The sequence below is a fragment of the Grus americana genome, chromosome 1 (assembly GCF_028858705.1).
Source record: "Grus americana isolate bGruAme1 chromosome 1, bGruAme1.mat, whole genome shotgun sequence".
Taxonomy (NCBI): Eukaryota; Metazoa; Chordata; class Aves; order Gruiformes; family Gruidae; genus Grus; species Grus americana.
Genome location: NC_072852.1, coordinates 207,309,070 through 207,327,117, shown reverse-complemented (window position 1 = coordinate 207,327,117; position 18,048 = coordinate 207,309,070). Strand labels below are relative to the sequence as shown.

Genomic DNA, 18,048 nt, shown 5'->3' with positions numbered 1-18,048 from the left:
TTGGGGAGTCCTGGAGTCTATTTTAAATTCTAACACCGCCTTTTGTGCGACAGCAGTCAAGGTGCATCATTCCATGGATCAGCCTCCTGACCTGTAACATGGGGATTTTTCTAAAGGTAAAGCAATTGGAGAAAACACAACATAGTTCTAAATACATTATTTTTAATATTTAACTATATTAAACATGCTTAATATTGCTATGCTTAATTTTCCAAAATATATTTCAAATTTTCTAAAATACATTCCAAAGTACAGCTGTTTCAGTACTTAGGATATTCTCATTTTAGCACTTAGAACCATAAACTCCTGAGAAACTGTGTGGTTTAAGCAGCATCTAGTGGCCACACTTATGTAGGCAGCCATTCCTATTTAGCTCTATTTTCTCTTACTAAATTTAGCATTTTGGAAGTATGGGGAAAAAGTTCATTCCATCACTTTTGGTAAACAAGATCCAAAGGTGTGTTTGCTTTAAAAAAAAAAAAATCTTTACATATCATTACCTTTAATGCAAAACAAGGGGAAAAAACACTATGGATTACTAATCACACCCTAAAAACCGGAGCAGATTTATTGCAAGAGAAAGACTTAAGTATCTTCAACCAAGGAATGCAGGAAGTAAGTTTCAACTGCATCTTGCAAGGAAATTTGGGGGGGTTTTATGCAAGATAAATCTCATGCCTCCCCACTAAGAGGAAGAATCGGGTGCTCACTCCACTTTTGTGGATGTTGTTGTTATAAGCTATAAAGGTATCTTGCACTGCGATAACTTTGATGAATGCTGCACCCTGAGTCAGGTAAGTGACGAGCAAGCAAATTCTTGTAGATCCTGCTGGAATGATTGAAATTACCGTTCCCAGCTGCATTTGGTAACACGCTGTGCAACTATAGCACTGCAACAGGTTGCACAAGCGCTGCTGGATTGCTTCGGTGAAGTCAACCAGAGTAAAATATTAGCCTTTCAGCAGTGATTTAAGTTATTCTAGCAAATACAGCCTTACAACTCTGCCCTTTTTTGGAAGGTTTTTTATGTTCCAGTACATCATACCTGTAAACGCACTAATTTAAGTGGTACAGTTCTCCTCCTTAAATGAAGGAAAACGCCTCACTTTACATTCACATCCAACAAAAGGAATAACCTCTACCTGAAACAAGACACTCTTCTGTTTGTAAATTGGTTCAACACATTTTTATTAATAATGAATTAATATTAATAATGAATTTTTATAAGTTGAATTCTAATCAATATAGTCACAGAATATTTTCAAGAGCAGACCATGGCTAGACAAAAACATTCCAGGAAATAATTCTATCTTTTATGCTGCAGTGGAATTTTGAGCTTACAAATGTAAGGGGAAATTAACACACATGATTCTGCAAAAAGTAAACCACTATGCAAAGAGTTGTCTAAGAAAGTTTAAAAAGTTTCTCAAGGAAGATCTATAAATAAAACTCACCTTCAAGATTTCCATAAAATTAAAAGATGTGAGTTGATGTATCTGATGAAGGATAAATTGTGAATACAATACATCTTTTATTGAAATAAAGCAAAACACATTCATCTGTATTTTTCAAATAAAAGAAAACATCTTCAGGTTTTCAGCATTCAGTTCAAAATAAATTGCTTATAAGCTACTAAAACAGGAGGTGAGGGGCTACAACTGGAGCTAAAAATCAGCTTAGGCTGCAAATTCTAATACCTGCAGAAGCCATAGTAGGAACACATCATATTCCTGTGACCCAACCGGTAATAAGATCACCATGGTCCAAAGCAACGCTGACCTATTTGTTGGTCCAATTTATTTTTGTCTGTCCACAAGCCTTCTGCCATCAAAAGAAATCACTATAAAAGCAGTCTTCTGCTTATGCCTCTGAGACTGACCTTTTGTATGCAAAGATGATGCAGGTTTATCTTCAGCCTTTAGTATTTTTCAGAAGCCGGAAGGCCGCTTTTCAAATTGACAATTAAAAATAAATGAACTTATCCAAATGCTCCAAGAGTCGGAAAGCCTTAGCAAAAGGAAAAATCTACACTCTACCAAACAAACCTCTGCTTTCACCAGCACTTAAACCCCATTCAGTCAAAATGCAAAATCGCCTTCGCCCACCAGAAGGAGAGATGCTGAAGTGAAATTCCCAGAAGCAAGGTGGTCAGTTAGAACAGCGCCAGCATACTATAATGAAAATTTGTAACACTAAACGGGCAAATCCAGGCTTGTTTTCTGTTTGGGTTAAAGCCAGGGAAAACGTCAGTGATTCATGGGCTAGTGTGATGTATCTTGAAGGATGATTTCTATCTAATGTGTAAGACCAGACAGACAAAATGAGTTCAGGTCGTGTGTTGAACCTTGCACCACTACCCAGCTGTGGCAACGGCATACAGTACACTGCTCAGAGTTTTACCTGGTTTTTCTAGGCCTAACCAGCATGACTAACTGCTCATAAAATGGATTATACATTGTACAACTTTATATTTCAATTTAATCAAGCTGTTTATTCTGTTCATTTCTCAAATTTGAACTCCAGTATCATGAAAAGAAAAACAAAATAATCCCTTAAGCAATGCTGCATTTTACCTTAAAGAGTTTCCATTTTTGAACATATACAGGTAATGTGTCTTGAAAAAACCCAACCATGGGATTCAGTACATCACTTACCTGAGTAACATGGTATTTCAGGTTTCCCTTCCCTGTTAGCCCTGACACCTCCATTACCCTCCTCCTTTCCCCAGGAGCACCTCAAACATCTCCTCTTTCCACCTGAGTAATCCCCTCGCCTGATTCCCCCTACTTCTTCTGTGGGATTCAACAGAGGTAATTTTAGATAGCAATACCTTTTCCATGAGGAAAGTAAAGGAATTGCACATGAGAAAATGTATCTTCTATTGCAGTATTTTCAACGAAACTGGTAATTTAGTAACTCATTTGAAGGCAGAAAAATGACACGAACAGCTTTTACTCCATTTTAAAAACTTAGTTAAGATTATATTTTGCAATCATAAACTTAAGTGCCTAAAAAAAAAAAAAAAAATCAGTGTGGATTCAAAGCTCCTGAGCTACTGGATGGCCTAAGTGCCTGCACACAGGTTATATCAATTTAAATCTTCTTTAAGGAAATTTGCTTCAAATGATGCAATCCTTTTAGCAAGTCAATCTGTTACACAGCCAGTTACACAAGGCTTGCACGTGTCACATGGAAGCCATACCTAAACTAGGGACCACGCATGGTTTTGGCTTTAAAAATAAATGGCTTCAACAAAGCCATTGCAAATTTGCATTAAAATAAGGCAAAGAACAATTCAATATTACAATAGCATATTATTTATTACTATACCTAATAGAAAATATACAGTTTTAAGAGTGAGGCTCTGAAACTCAGATTCCCCCTTCTAGATAATTGCCTTGACCAGAAAGCTACAGAATCTTACCCTCTTGTTTTTTTATTCTGTTGGTGGTTTTTCTTTTTTTTTTTTTTTATTCTGAGCTTTAATTCTTAAATAAGAAGTAAATCTGCTGGATTGTGGAAAAATTAAGATCAAGAGAAATATAAAATACCTACTAGGAGCCACCATGACCGGCAGCACACTGGTGTGGGTGCCCAACTCCTCCTGACACACGGAAGGGAATGGACATAGAAATTATCAATGTCGCTTCAAATCTCAGAATCACTTGTACACAACGTATGTAAAGGAAGAACAACCTTATGGTTAACAGACTAAAACTTAAATTCAAATACTTCTAAACATGAGTGCTGATGTTAATCAGAATATAAAAAGCTTATTGAAAGCTTTATTAAATGTCACTAGATTTCAGTTAAACCTTAAGGTTTTTTTCTTCTTCTCTACAAGAAAATACTTTCTATGTATTATAATCCTGTTGTAGAAAACCAAAACAATTTATTGAAATTAATCTGAACCTCTAATTTGTTAGAATTTGTAGACAGTCCAAGGTGTCTGATCTTCCCAGAAATCTAAATACTAAATGCTAATATTAAATTCTGACTTTTTTTGGCCACAGACTTTTAGCGAGTGACACAGCGTGAAGAATTAATATGAAATATGCATTTCTGAATAATTTTAAAAGGACAGATGAATGTTTTGACAAGATTTTATTGTGAAACATTGGATTTAGAAAAGGTACAAAATGTCAACGGTCAGATGTGTGCCAGTACAGTATTTCAATAGTCTATACATATGGACAGCTGAATAGCTTCACTACAGAACGCGTATTTAGACATACAATCTAAAAAGGGGCCGCAATATTCACAGGCTTGAAATACATAAATAACTTGAGCCAAAATGGCCATGACTGGTCAATGCTAATCAACATCTGGAAACAGGCTAAAAAGCACAATACAGTACAACAATCTCCTCGCAGATGCACATTTAAAGAACATCAGTTTATTACATAAATAATCTACAGCTCCAGGACACTGTTTTCAGGACTGGGATTCAGTTGGCTAGTTTACAACTTTAAAAGATTCATGTTAGAAATGAGATTATGGAAGTAAACCTGCAGGTATTTAATTGGAACTAAACACTGTGAAGCCCCTAAAAATTTCTCAGACTGGGATTTATAAAGTCAATTACTTGTAATATAGAACTTCACTTTGTTCCTTTAAAATGTCCTTATTGCAGCTTGAACAGATATCATTAAGTGATTTTACTTCAAACATTTTAATTTGCAATCATTTCTGTGTTTTAAAACCAATTTCACCAAACATGGGTCAGCATTCAACTGCAAAAAAACCCCAGTATCAAAAAGTCATACATTTGTGTATTAAAAAACAAAACCAAAAAACTTCCCCAGAGGATAGCAGCATTCTCTACCCTAGTTTAGCAAGTTTAAAGAAGAACATTTATAAACATACAAAGTTCATTTTAGGGTATAAAAATACACGTATACCATACGAAACAAGCTAGCTTGATTTTTTTTCAAATTATTCAGTAGTCTCTTACTGCTGGAATTTGTTTGAACTACTGAAAATGTGTTCATAGTTTAGTACATGGGTGCACAGCCAAGGAACTTTAGATTTTAGTTCTTTAATTAAAAGGTGTGTAGCTTATTCTACACAATTAACCTTACTGAAATATAAGCAGTTACCCTGTTACCAATCAGTACCCAGAGCTGAACTAAACCTTTACTTAGGTAAGTCTACTTCACTTTATGCTGATTCATATCTCGCCTTCCTGAACGAAGATCTTGGGGTATACTAAATTATGTTTAGTAAAAATTTCTGAATATGACTTATGTCCATTAGGAGCAGAGCTAAACTTAAACTGATGTAATTTAGAATCAAAATCTACTCAAAACATTAAAACACTCACCCTTTGACACCACATCCACTCCCTTAGTTTCAAGACCATTCATTTTGGCTACCCTTTTCTTACTGTGTGTTTTACTGGGGGATGAGAATCTCGCAATTCATTAAGAAGAATCACCATAAGTTACAACTAAGTACATTAAATCAGACAATGGGGAATAAATGTTTTTAAAACTTTGAGTATATTGCTAATTAAGGACGTGACATTGGGAGTACAATGTCTGCTATGGAATTAAAAGCAGCGCTGTGCCGAATGGGAACAATATATAAACAAACCACTAAACTCCAGTGTGGCAAAAAACCCATTTTGTTTTTTGTTCAGGAAGTGTTTGGCATGAGCAGCACTAACAAAATTCTACACCTCACAGACACAAGCTACAAAGGTTACCTAAAGCCAATACTCACTGTCCATCGATTAGCTAGTTCTTAATGCTGCTTCAAGCACTGCACTAGCCACTTTGATCTTTGTTTCAGATTCCTCTGTACACACAGTTATATTTACATAACACATTTATTAAACATGATTTTAAAACATAAAAACCTTATGTACAAAATACCAACATTCCTATAAATAAACAGTTGGAGAAAGGCACTTGCAAGAAAAATCTACAGTAAATCTTACAAAAACGACACTGCCTCTGTTACTGTACAATAGATAATCTTTCGGTAAATCCCTATCACAAGAATGTAAAACACTAATTACTTGTTATAACTAAGAATATAACCATTACAGTTGTATTTACACATACATATATGCCTTTTTTTTTTTTAGTTTCACTTGAGAGCACCATGATTTCCATTCTAAATTTATATTTTGATACAAAGTAAAAGAACAGTTGCCAGAAACCAGCATTCAGCATCACGGCAGATTCATAAACTTTTGGCTGACATCAGTGTAGTTTAAAAGACTCAGTTGCTGCTTTGTAAAAAGTACACCTAGTTTGTTATTGCATGTTGTCCTTTTAGAGAGAGCACTGCTATGTTCTCTATGCAATTGTTTAATACTATTGCTGGCAAAAAGTTTCCAATATCAAAAAAATAAAAACATTCTTCAAGCCAGTTGAAGTATTTCATCTGAACAGTAACTAAAAAAAGCTGCATATTAATTATAAAAACGTGTAGGAAACATGCCAACTAATCTGGTGTGCAAAAATAGTTTTTTCCACTACACAGGATTTTAAGGGCTTCACAGAATTACTCAAATTTTCATTGAGTAGCAAACCCAACGAATAACCAGTTCCTCAAGGAGATGTTAGTATACTCCCACTTTTATCAAACTTTTTACCCTTCGACAATGCTGCAACCTGTTTGAGCAGTTCTCTGTTTTTGGCCTGCAATATGGATAAAAAAAGTTTTATGAATTACTGAAACATCTGAGATAGTAGTGTCATGCATTAATTTCCCATTGCATTTATGAAACAAATTCTCAAAACGTACACGTTGAGAACATTCAAGGATGATAACGATCACTTTTCAAAGATTTGTATACGCTTTTTGATCTGCATACTCCACCTTTAACAGAAAAGGTAAACACATTTCCTGTATTGTGAAACATAGTATGTGAGGTATTGCACTATCTGCTCAGTCTGTGATTTATGAGGCAACTAATTCAGGCTTCCTTCCTGATAAAGAGACGTTTAACTGTCAGTTGTGTTACGCTGAGCCATTAAATCCGATCAACAGCACATTGACAACTGATTAAATATCAGAGAACAGACAAAAAAATAACATAACCTTTGAGAAAGGTAAGCCACTATCTCAAAGTTAGAAAGCAATTCTTACAATGAGTTTAATCCATACAGAGATTGTCTGTTGACTGCAGAACTGCTGAACAATGCATCTGAAGTTAAATACGGTAATGACCATTCAAGAACTTAGTCCTATTTCATTGCTGTAAGCGAACAGCCGGAATACATAACTCCATCTGAAGTATTTCTCAAGTATCCATAAGCAATTACTTACCTGCAACTGTTCCACAGTTTCCTTGTGAGCTTTCTCCATACTGTTCATCTTTGTCCTCAAGTTAGACTCCTGGTACTGGAAGTCTGCCTTCAGTTCTGTCAACTGAAAAGACAAATTCTATGAAGATTCCCTGGACTGCTACAGGACACATCTTTTAATCAATCTGTGAAATCTTTATGGAAGCCCCAGGAATCTCAGGAAACACTGTATTTATTTACTCTTGTAGTATGAACAGCTCACACTTGAGAAGTAGCTTGAAAAGTAAGTATGTCTATTTTAAATGAAGAAAACAACTGTACTTATTTGGTATAAAGAAGGTTAATCCTCAAAAAAACCTCAAACACCCAAAACAAACAAACAAAAAAACCCCACCACCACCCCCCCCAAAAGAAAAAAAAACCCTAATGATTTATAATCTTAGCTGTTCTTTCAGCTGTGAGACTGTGAGATACTTATCACAATCTTCAGCTGTCCAGTAACACATGAAAAATCTTCCATACAAAGACAACAGAAAGGATTCCTTTGGGTCCTTTTATGCTACAATTTGTCCTAAACAGAAGTGTTCCAGAGTTTCACTGCTTCTCGACCCACAACAGTGAATTAAATGATGTTATTAGAAATATGTCACTAAAATGACTTAACTTACGATTTAATTCTGAGTCTGTGGTGTAGTATTGCTGCCACTGGGTCTGTCCTGAGAGAGGCAGAGATCCACACCACATACACTAAAGCAGGTGTTGATAAATTGTGGTATATGCTTCTATCCAAGCAGCTGAATGCTTCTTCTGGAAGCATGAGCAGCTGAGTGAACTACTAACAGTTTGTTGTATATGGACCCAGAAGTTTTAGGAACCATTTATTTAAAAAGTTTAGTTCATAGAATCATAGAATGGTTTGGGTTGGAAGGGACCTCAAAGATCATCTAGTTCCAACCCCCTGCCATGGGCAGGGACACCCTCCACTAGACCACGTTGCCCAAAGCCTCATCCAGCCTGGCCTTGAACACTTCCAGGGATGGGGCCTCCACAACCTCTCTGGGCAACCTGTTCCAGTGCCTCACCACTCTCACAGTAAAGAATTTCTTTCTAACATCTAATCTAAATCGACCCTCCTTCAGCTTAAACCCATTACCCCTTGTCCTGTCACTACACACCCTCATAAACAGTCCCTCACCATCTTTCCTGTAGGCCCCTCCAGGTACTGGAAGGCCGCAATTAGGTCTCCCTGGAGCCTTCCTTCACAGGTTCCTCAAAGCATCCCAGATTCAATTGGCTATTTTGAACCTCTCTGGTCAATCTGGATTTATCAGGAAATGAAACCTCTTTGCTAGCACAGAAACCTGCTAGAGCAAACCAGAACAAACATTCCTAAGATAATTACCAAGACTGCTATTACCAACCTTAATATGTGTCAAATCATATGTAGTGAAACAAGGTATTCAAAAGACCTGTCAATGAAATGGTCCTAAATAAAGTCCAGGTACCTTGATACAAGGATATATACCTCACTGTACACAGACTGCTGCTCAAGGTACGTCCTTACAGCTGTTCTAAATTCCAGGGGATCCAGTACAAAACCACATACCACAAACTAAATATCAAAAAAACTAGTAGTATCGCACCATAGTAAAGTATGCAACTAGATGAGCAAATGCACTACCGGTGAGCATTCAGCAAATTGTGGTCCCTTCTTCACGATCAAGTCTCAGGGGCCCAGGGAAATGTCTTGGTGTCTCTCTAACATTTTGTCCAGAAAGCAAAACAAGGCTAGTACTGCAGACAATAAGCACTGGTGATGACATGGCTGAGATCTTGACTCGTAACAAAAAATGAAGAACGAGGATTGTCTGTGAAGCTGGTGTACCGAGTTGGTTGTGTTGCCATACATTATACACTTCAGAGGTTTTTCGTTTGGAGCGCTCCAAACTGCTCAAATGCTGTCCCTACGCAAATCTTGGGACAAGATCTTAACAGGAATCTCCCACAGGTCTGCCTCAGGCTTTTATCCCAGTACATGCCTTTACATTTACTATCTCACAGTCAAAAAAAATCAGCACTGCACTCATTCGTTGTAAATTTTTCAGCTATGCAAAGAGTGTATGACGTGTTCACCTTTTCTCCCAGCTGAAGAAAGTAAGCGACATTCTGAAAGTCATTCATGTCTGAAGGAGTCTAAGTTCAAAGTACTCGGAGGTCAAATAAATAGTTTTAGCAGTGGGCATATAAAAATTATTAGGTGCTCTCCCCATGGAAACAGCACAAAACAAGTTACTGCAGCGGTTACGCAGAAGTAGGTGACATTTCCTTACCTAACCCTTCTGTTAGCTTTGCCCAGTTGATCAAATATCAAAAGAGATAAGTGAATTTCCTACTGACTCATAATCTTCTGGCTTCGTAAGAGATAGATCAGGGCCTTAATGTCTGTCCTTTGAAGAAAATACCTAAAGAGAATCTATGACTGCTCAGCTCTTTCACATTAACCGCTTAAAGGCTTGAAATAGCAAGTGCTTCCAACACTAAATATATTATAACAGTGATATAAAGGAAAAAAGGTTCAATATCCTTTACACAACACATTTAAGTGTAGAAATGAAGATAATGAACTATGGTTTAAAAATAGAAGCATTTTCCCTTCAGGATCAATGAGCCTCTCTCAACCATCAATGTTTTGCTAGGCCACCGTGCATCTATAATAAAAATTTTACTTGAAAATATAGTAAATTAAATTATTTTTAATACAATTCCATAACCTACCCAATCCTGAACAGACATTCTAGAGCCACAATTACAGACAGGGTCTTAAAAGCATCTAGTTAATCAGATGGCAGAGAAACAGGCTCTCATGAAGGCAGAACAAAGTACATATTCGTAGTTGTTTCTCTTTTCTTGTTAGTCATTAGGTTGTCTGAAGGGTGAATCTCTTGTATGAGTTTCACTGCAGCCATTTGGGCCTGTTTTGATTAACTTTTGTTGACTGTCAGGCATCTAATCCAAGCTTTTCTTCTAGTCTCAGACCATACTCAAAGACTTGATAACCTACACTACACATATGCTACCAATCTTTTAAAATCAAACACTTAATTTTCATACACTGTACATGCAAGTTTGGACATCAACTCATGAACTATGGCTATAGTTGCTTTAATTTAAAACTAAACTAAAACTATGCTAAGATCAGAGTGGTTACTACTCTTAATCCTCCTCCTATCTCATGTGCCCATCAGTCTACATAGGTATCCAGAATCTTTGCTGTGGCTCAGTTTAAAATAGGTAAAACATACAAACCACTGTCCAGCATTTTATCCATCACCTGTGGCACACAGCCCAAGTAACAGCAAATCAGATGGCTGAAGTGAGGTACAATGAATTCCTCTTTGACTTAGAGCCAAAATATATTCATGATACAAAAGCGCCCAAACTTGATAAGATCTGATTAGTTGCTATAAAAAAAATTGTATCTGATTTTTGTTTTATGTCACCATTTTGACATTGTTAGGAGTCTACAAAAGAGAAAACAAAATGATAAAGTTCTTATTAAGCAGATGCAACTTTTACCTTTTTATCTTTTTCTAAAATAGTCTGATCTCTTTGCTGCAGAAGACGTTTTAGTGACATTACTTCTTCTTTCAACTGACTTATGAGGACAAAGTTGTCAGTTCCTCCACTGTCTGCTGACTGATTTATAGAGCTACTAAAAATAAAAAACAATAGTTACTTGCAACATCAATAGGAAAAAACAGTAACTTTTTTTAAAGTTGGATAATTAATAATTCCACAAACATCCTTAAGGACTAATGCAAAAAAAGTATGTACCTGACAGAAATGGATGCAACTGGCAAATTACCTTACTAATGGCACACATTACATACACCTGCAGAAATATAATTAAGTATTAGCTTTGAGGGGGACAAAAACCTTTTGACTGAAGCAGCCACTTTTACTTTTACTGCAACTATGTGGCCAGAGACAGAATAAAGATTCAGTCTCACACATTAAGGTCCAAAAGATTTCCCTAGACCCTAGGTCAGCTTAAAGCAGCAGGTTCATCCCTGTATCTAATTGACAAAACACTTACGTTAGGGAATACTGTTTCATTGATAACTGTTGCCTCATACATAAGCTTTATTTTTGCCCTGAACAGCTTAAAAGCAGGAACACAGTGCCAGTTTTCTGGTAATACAGTCATTTAGTTTACTGACAGCACTCAGATGCCACCCAATAACCTGTCTGGCTAGACAATAGTTTCACCTCCCTCATCCTTCAGACCAAAAAAGAAAAAAACAAAAAACAAAAAACCAAAAACAAAACAACCAACTGGCTACAAATCAGTACTCTATTTGGTTGAAATGGCTCAGCTTTACAAAATATAACTTTACCTATCTCCATTTGATGGCTTGGATTCCAGTTTGGGTTTTTTCTTTGGAGTTTCATTCTGAATAGCTGCAGAGGATTTATGGCTGAAATCAAACAAAATGTAAACCTAAAGCCTCGTACTATATAACTCTCTAGTATCACCATTTGGTACACGTAAAATAACTAACTCATGCTCCTAGCTGGAATGCTGGAGACTAGCTAGAAATGCAAGAAAAAAAGTCCTTTCAATGAAAACTGCTGGATAAATTAAAAGGAAATTAACAAATAGTATCATATTTACCTCTGTTTCCATAGTCCCTGATCTTGTTCTGGACTCAGACTGCTGATTCTGAAATACGTGAAATGTATTTGGTAACCGACCAAACATGCCATTATTTCTAAGTTTATGTGAATGGTATCTGTACTGGAGAAAAATCCACCCCCCTTTTGGTTTTTTTAATAAAGAAAGTTAACAATTACGAATTTTCAGTTGGACAGTCATATTATCTGTCATATTCATGATCACTCTTTACTATGTCAGGACACTATAAAAATATTTCTTGGCTAAATGTTTACACCATTGTAAGATACAAGGGGTAGACTTCAAGACTGACGGCTAAACCTAAAGCAGCATTCCCGGGATTCCCATACTGCAATATGAACATTGCCTGAAGTGGTGCTTATGTGGTGCCATTAAGAGCAAAGCTAAGTTTTGGATCCCTGAAAGTAACTGCTATTCAGGTCTAAAGATTTGTTTTCAACAGTTTCAAAAGCAATTAATAAGCACAATTGATATAGGAATGGTAGAATGTAGAAGATGGCACTCAATGAAATATTAAATGAATCTGTATTTCTACCTCATTGTCTCATCTTAACATAGCTGAAATGGATAGGGAAAGAGAGTCGTATTTATTGGATCAGAAGCAATTGGACCCATGGCAGCCTATAGAAAAAGGGTGCTAAACCCGGAACATTGTCATCTGTATAGAGATATAATTACTTTTCTAACTCCTGAGTATATTAGAAGCTTTATTCTGTAGTAAAGAGCTAACTTATTTTTATTTAATCCTTACTATATCTCTGCCACATACATTCAGTTCGATTTAGCTTGCTGTAACTCAATTTTCAGCAGCACAGGAACAGTACAATAACTCTCTGCATGGCAAGAATAATTTTCTTCTTCAAATTCCTAAAAAAATAAATCTTTCCTTTTTTTTTTTTTTTTAAGTGAAAGTTTGTGCATTTCTCTTCTCCTCATTCCCAATAGCATTCCAGTTTATTTTGATTCTATCTAAATCACGCTTAGTCAGGCAAGTTTCAGTCAAAATGGAAAATTATAAACATTAGAAAAGTGAAGCTTAGAATCGAAATGTTTGTGTGTCTGGGGACAGGGTCATTACCATTGCAGCTGTAGTATTTACTAAGCAACACAAAAATAAGTAGTTAAGTTACATTGCCATAAGCCTACCAACGAAAATAAGAATCATGACTATTATAGTGGCATAAAAAACCAAATCAATTCTGTGATTTATGACTCAATAAACTTGTATGTTTGTTAAGGTTGGTAAGTTGCATAGGCCATGGCCACAGATGGCACGCTGAGAAAAGTTTCAAAAGATGGGACAAAATTATGTGAAATGTGATCAGAGTGCTAGAAACTGAACTGACAGTGTTATTTTCCTATGTTTGTACAACAGCCACTAACAGATTACCTATTCCAGCAAGATTTGAATATAAAAACCAGTGAAGAGATACAAACTGGTCCTAGACTGAGGGCAACCCCACACCCTTGCTTCTGCTTCTCCATTAACTGCAAGTACATGTGTACAAACAAGTCAGAAGGAAGGAAGTAAGGGTGAGGATTCTGAGCGAAGTAGCTGTTCTGTGCTCACTGCTCATACACCCCTTTTAACCCATGGTAAATGTATGTAAAATAGCAGTTATCACACAGCAGTTACTGCTTAGAAAGCCGAATTCAAGTTTATCCCTAAGTAACTTGTTTCTGTAGCCATTCTGTGGGTTTCTTTTCTATACTTGCTACCAATTTTAAACATTGACTAGTTTGATGACCACCAAGAATTTCTGCTTTTCGCTGACCTCCCTTCATCCCAACCGTAAGAATACAAGGATTTTGAGAGACCATGGGAGAACAACATTCTGCTACTGCTTTTGATGCCATGTTTCAAACAGCATGTCTTACTTCCTTTGACTTGATCTCAGTACTAACAGAACACTAGAGAGGAAGACGTACCAACAGCTACTTTAATTGTTGAAATACTTACTTATGATGACTGCTGCTGTGACGATGATGATGGTGGTGATGGTGGTGGTGGTGTTTTGAATGATGCTGGTCTTTGTCGGTAAGAGACGATGATGAGGAGTTAGAATGTGAAGATCCTAGGCTCTTCCTCTGTTCTTTCGTCTTCTGTAGCACTCTCTTGTAGGACAGTGTGCAGAGCCAACACAACAACTTTCCATCAACCTTTTGGGAAACAATTCATAGCAGGTTTTTTTTTCAAGTATACTTGCACTAGAAAGATGTACTTCAATATTTGTGAGAAAAAAATGTTTCAATTCATCTGTTATCTCTAGGGAAATTCCAGACATCTCTTTCGTATGAAACAGCACTACCATATCTCCAACATACACACATTATCTTTTAGTAAAGTCAATCTTATTCCATTTGTTTTTGTCATTTGAAGTTATGCTAGAAAGCGGTCTTAGCAAATGTCAGACTCACTCTATATCACAGAAGCGACAATAACTTTTTAAAGGGACAAATCATTTTTAGTTTAGACACCATGTACCCTCTCTCAACCCATCGTATTCCAGGCACAATCAAGATGTCCAGCCAACATGTTACTTGTACCAAGTAAATTCTTCTGTAAAAACAGCATTATTCTTGGGTTCAGGCAAGAGGCTTTTGAGGTCATTTCCTCAGCACCTTCTGGAATGAGAAAGTGGCACTCACCAAAGCTATTTAAGAAAACAGAACACAAAGGGCTGCTCAGAGCAGTCTACCTCTCTGGTGCTGTACTTTTTTTAAGGCAAGGCAGGCAAATCGGAAGAAGTGACAGATTCAAGTTACAGACATATGTAAGATCCAACGGGTGGGGAAATAAAAATAAAAAATAAAATAAAATCAAAGCACCAAGAACCATTCAGCTGCTTAACCTCTATTCCCTGGCTATAACTGTCAGCTTACACGTAAGCTTATTTTTAAAATGAGTGATTTAATTAAAAGTAAGTTAGCTCAGTAGCTAATGTAACAATTCCAAGTTGCAAAATTTAATTCAAACATTGTAAAGCACAGCACAGCAACTTTAATCTAATATTAGTGAACTTAAGGTACACTCCTGTTAATCTTTCTCTTATCAAGGAGGAACATTGTCTGTTGTCAGCCTAAGCCATTAGAGCTGTGGAACAAGGCCTACCTTCCTTCTTCCCTCCTCTTTTCGATCAAAAGCACACTGCTGTTTGCACTGTTCACATGTCTGAGGTGGGCCGTACTTCTTCTCCGAGTTGGTGCAACGCTGACATTTTGTGCCAATAAATGCTGCAATAATGTTACAATACTGACAAGGCTTGGGCTGAAAAACAGGTAAGTTGAACTGAAGTTAATACATTTACAGTTTCTGTAATGAACATGGGTAACTTAAATCACACAATGATCCTTCTAAACCACCGGAGCTTCATCTAAACTATCTTAAAGAACCCTTTTCCTACCATTTCTATCTTCAGTACTAAACTTCTTGCATAAAATGATGCTACTTCAATGGTCAAAACCAGTCTGGACTTTCCATGAAAACACAAGTACATGTTCGATGAAAGAAAAACACATACAATATGATGATTGCTAACCTCTACCCTGCCTCTGTTTCTCAGGTTTTTTTAAATACAATGACGTTTTCTTTCTGTTTTACTACATCACTAAAGAAAATACTTAAGAAACTTTAGAAGAAGAGTAATCAAGTCTGGAAGGCTTTTCAGACTAGAAGTTTATGAAAACATCCCTCTTCCTTGCACTACTCAGGGATCTGAAAACCCTGCATCTCCAAGATTAGTATCCTGATCCCTGCAATTCTGCAGGAAACTTTAAAAGAAAAAAAAGCAACAACTTCAGATGTCGTCAGATCAGGTTATCAACTTTTATATCATACACTCAACTAGAATAATACATGATTAGAAAAATAACATTGCTGTCAATTTTCATAGGTTAGAAATGGCTGATTATCTTCAATGCAGTTCCTTTTTTTGATGACCTACTGACAAAAAACATTGTTGGATCTGTCTTGCACTTCATTTTGCTACATTTTAAGCTTTTGAAAGACTGTTCTTTGTTCAGTTTACATTTACATTCACAAAACGCCTGACTACATACCAACAGCTGTTACACTTCTCAAATAAGCTGAATTTCATCTAATATGGTTTATGTCAAGTATACAGAAGTTACTCACTTCTGTTTCACAACAAGATTATCTTCTATAAACTACTATCTGCAGGGTGCTCAGATACAACATGTGTATTCATATACTAAAAAAATTAAGCTTTCTAACAGAACTGAAGCTGAAATTCAAGATGAGAAAATGCAAAGTAACATGCATACAGCTAATACTCAAAATATCTTTTCTACTTAATAGCTTAACATGATTAACGTGCATTTAAAATTTTTAAGACTTATAGAATATAAAGTACGTGTTATTATTAGATTTTCATATATATCACTTATTAAAAACACAGCTAATGGTCTTTCTGCCATCAAGTGTGTGTTTATGAGAATATGCATAGAACTACTTTACACGCATAAAGCGAAATAACATTGGTTTTGTTATGAATAGCTATATTACAGTTATTCATAACTGTTAAGCTACATATAATCACAACTGATTTTAATTTGAAAAAAGAAACTGTAAGCCATGAAGGAAATCACGATCTGTCAGTAATTTTCATCACCTTTCTGAAACGTAATCTTTTTTTTTTCTCCCCAAAAGGAAATAAGTTTAGTTGCAAGAGAATTTTTTTAAAATTTAAAATCTGAATTAACTGCAATATTTAGAACTAAGAGCCTACTCACCGTTCCAAACTGCTTCACATTTTGGGCACATTTCTTGCATATCGTATTAGTTTTGCTAAAGATAAAATTGCATAATGTTGAATTCAGTGACAAACACACACCTTGAAATTCTTTCCCATGCAATTACTGGAAAACACACAAGCAAACACGTGCTGCGGTAAGCAGTGAACGGCAAGTGACCAAATCTAACGTTGCACCGCGTTTATGCGACACACTCGTGTCGCTAGAGCAGACGGGCAGGTTATTGTACTGCGGTTCTGCCCTCTGTAGTACCTCCACCGGTGTGCATTTCTGCCGTTACCAACGGCTGTGCCCGTGGAACAGCTGTTCCTTCTGCGGGTCCACCGACCGCCTGCGGCGGGACTTCAGCGGGTGTCCCCCACCACCCCCCTCCCCGTACCTCTCCTGCTGAAACTCCGAGCGGCAGTAAGTGCATTTCACGATGGGGTGGGCGATCCGACACTCCTGAGGAGAGAAGAGCCACGTTACTGCCCTGCGCCAGAGCCACCAAACCCTCAAACCCACCTCACCCGGCGCTCCGCGGCCGGTTCCCCGCCGGGCTGGCGGCTGGCTCCCTCCGCCAGGGCCGGTACCACCCTCCTCCTCCTCCTCCCGGGGGAAGCAGAGGGCTGCGAGAGCCCCGGCGAGGGGGGGGCTCGTCCCACTGAGCGCTGCCCCGCGTCTCGGCCCGCCGCACCTTGCACAGCTGCTGGCCCTGGGAGAGCTCCTCGAAGGGGTAGCGCTGGTTACACTTGGTGCAGGCATAAAGAGCCGGGGCGGCCGCCGCGGCCGCCGCCGCCATCCGCACCGCGGCCGGCGGGGCGGACACGGGCGGGCCGAGGGAGGGGGAGAGGGAGGTACCGGGGCGAGGGCCGGGGCGAGGGCCGGGGCGGCCGCGCTGAGGAGCCGCCGCCGCCCCCCCTCCCGCCGCCGCCGCGCCTGGGGAGCGCGCCCCGCCGCCGCCCTAGGCCCCGCGCAGAGCCCGCGCCGCCGAGCCGCGTCCCCCTTGTGTCGGTGTCGGCATCGGCGTCACCCCGCGCCCCCCGCCCTTCCCTCCGCCCCGGGCTCGGGCTCGAGCAGCAGCCAATCACCGCCTCGCGCCAAACCTGCCTTCAAAACTCGCCGCCCAATCGTCGCCCCCGCTGTCCCCGCCGCCGCCAATCCCGTCGTGGGCGCCCTGCCCTGCGCTGTGCGCTGATTGGGTAGCCTCGGGGACGCGGCGCTGATTGGGCCGCCCAGGGCGATCTCTGCTTTTCCATTGGTTGCAGTGCAGGGGCTTACTTTGACAAAGACCATCCTCTTCCGCCCTCTGTCCTCTGCGCGTGCGCGACAGACGCCGTG

At 38.4% G+C, this 18,048-nt stretch overlaps 1 protein-coding gene across 5 annotated transcripts; it reads right to left on the bottom strand.

Moving 5' to 3' along the window:
• Positions 1–4,067: 4,067 nt before the first annotated feature.
• Positions 4,068–17,740, bottom strand: FAM76B (family with sequence similarity 76 member B). Of its 5 annotated transcripts, none has more exons than XM_054801961.1 (10): positions 17,405–17,740; positions 17,108–17,172; positions 16,708–16,762; positions 15,068–15,223; positions 13,916–14,115; positions 11,935–11,982; positions 11,657–11,737; positions 10,836–10,971; positions 7,282–7,383; positions 4,068–6,650 (listed from the first exon to the last, which is right to left on the bottom strand). In XM_054801961.1, exons 1-10 carry the CDS (start codon positions 17,507–17,509, stop codon positions 6,561–6,563), a joined length of 1,038 nt encoding a protein of 345 aa, XP_054657936.1. In that variant the 5' UTR covers positions 17,510–17,740; the 3' UTR covers positions 4,068–6,560. The 5 variants fall into 5 exon arrangements, with proteins under 5 accessions (XP_054657936.1, XP_054657945.1, XP_054657964.1 ...); XM_054801970.1 differs by having other exon boundaries at positions 10,836–10,968; XM_054801989.1 differs by lacking the exon at positions 11,657–11,737.
• Between the last annotated feature and the right edge of the window lie 308 nt (positions 17,741–18,048).

Bases quoted from the DNA above. Each gene is read 5' to 3' on its own strand.
- FAM76B (XM_054801961.1), bottom strand. From the start codon at position 17,509: ATGGCGGCGGCGGCCGCGGCGGCCGCCCCGGCTCTTTATGCCTGCACC. The intron at 16,763-17,107 runs GTACGGGGAGGG...TTTTATCTTTAG, and splicing joins TCGGAGTTTCAGCAGGAGAG to CAAAACTAATACGATATGCA. The intron at 14,116-15,067 runs GTAGGCCTTGTT...GTTTCCCAAAAG, and splicing joins AAGAGGAGGGAAGAAGGAAG to GTTGATGGAAAGTTGTTGTG.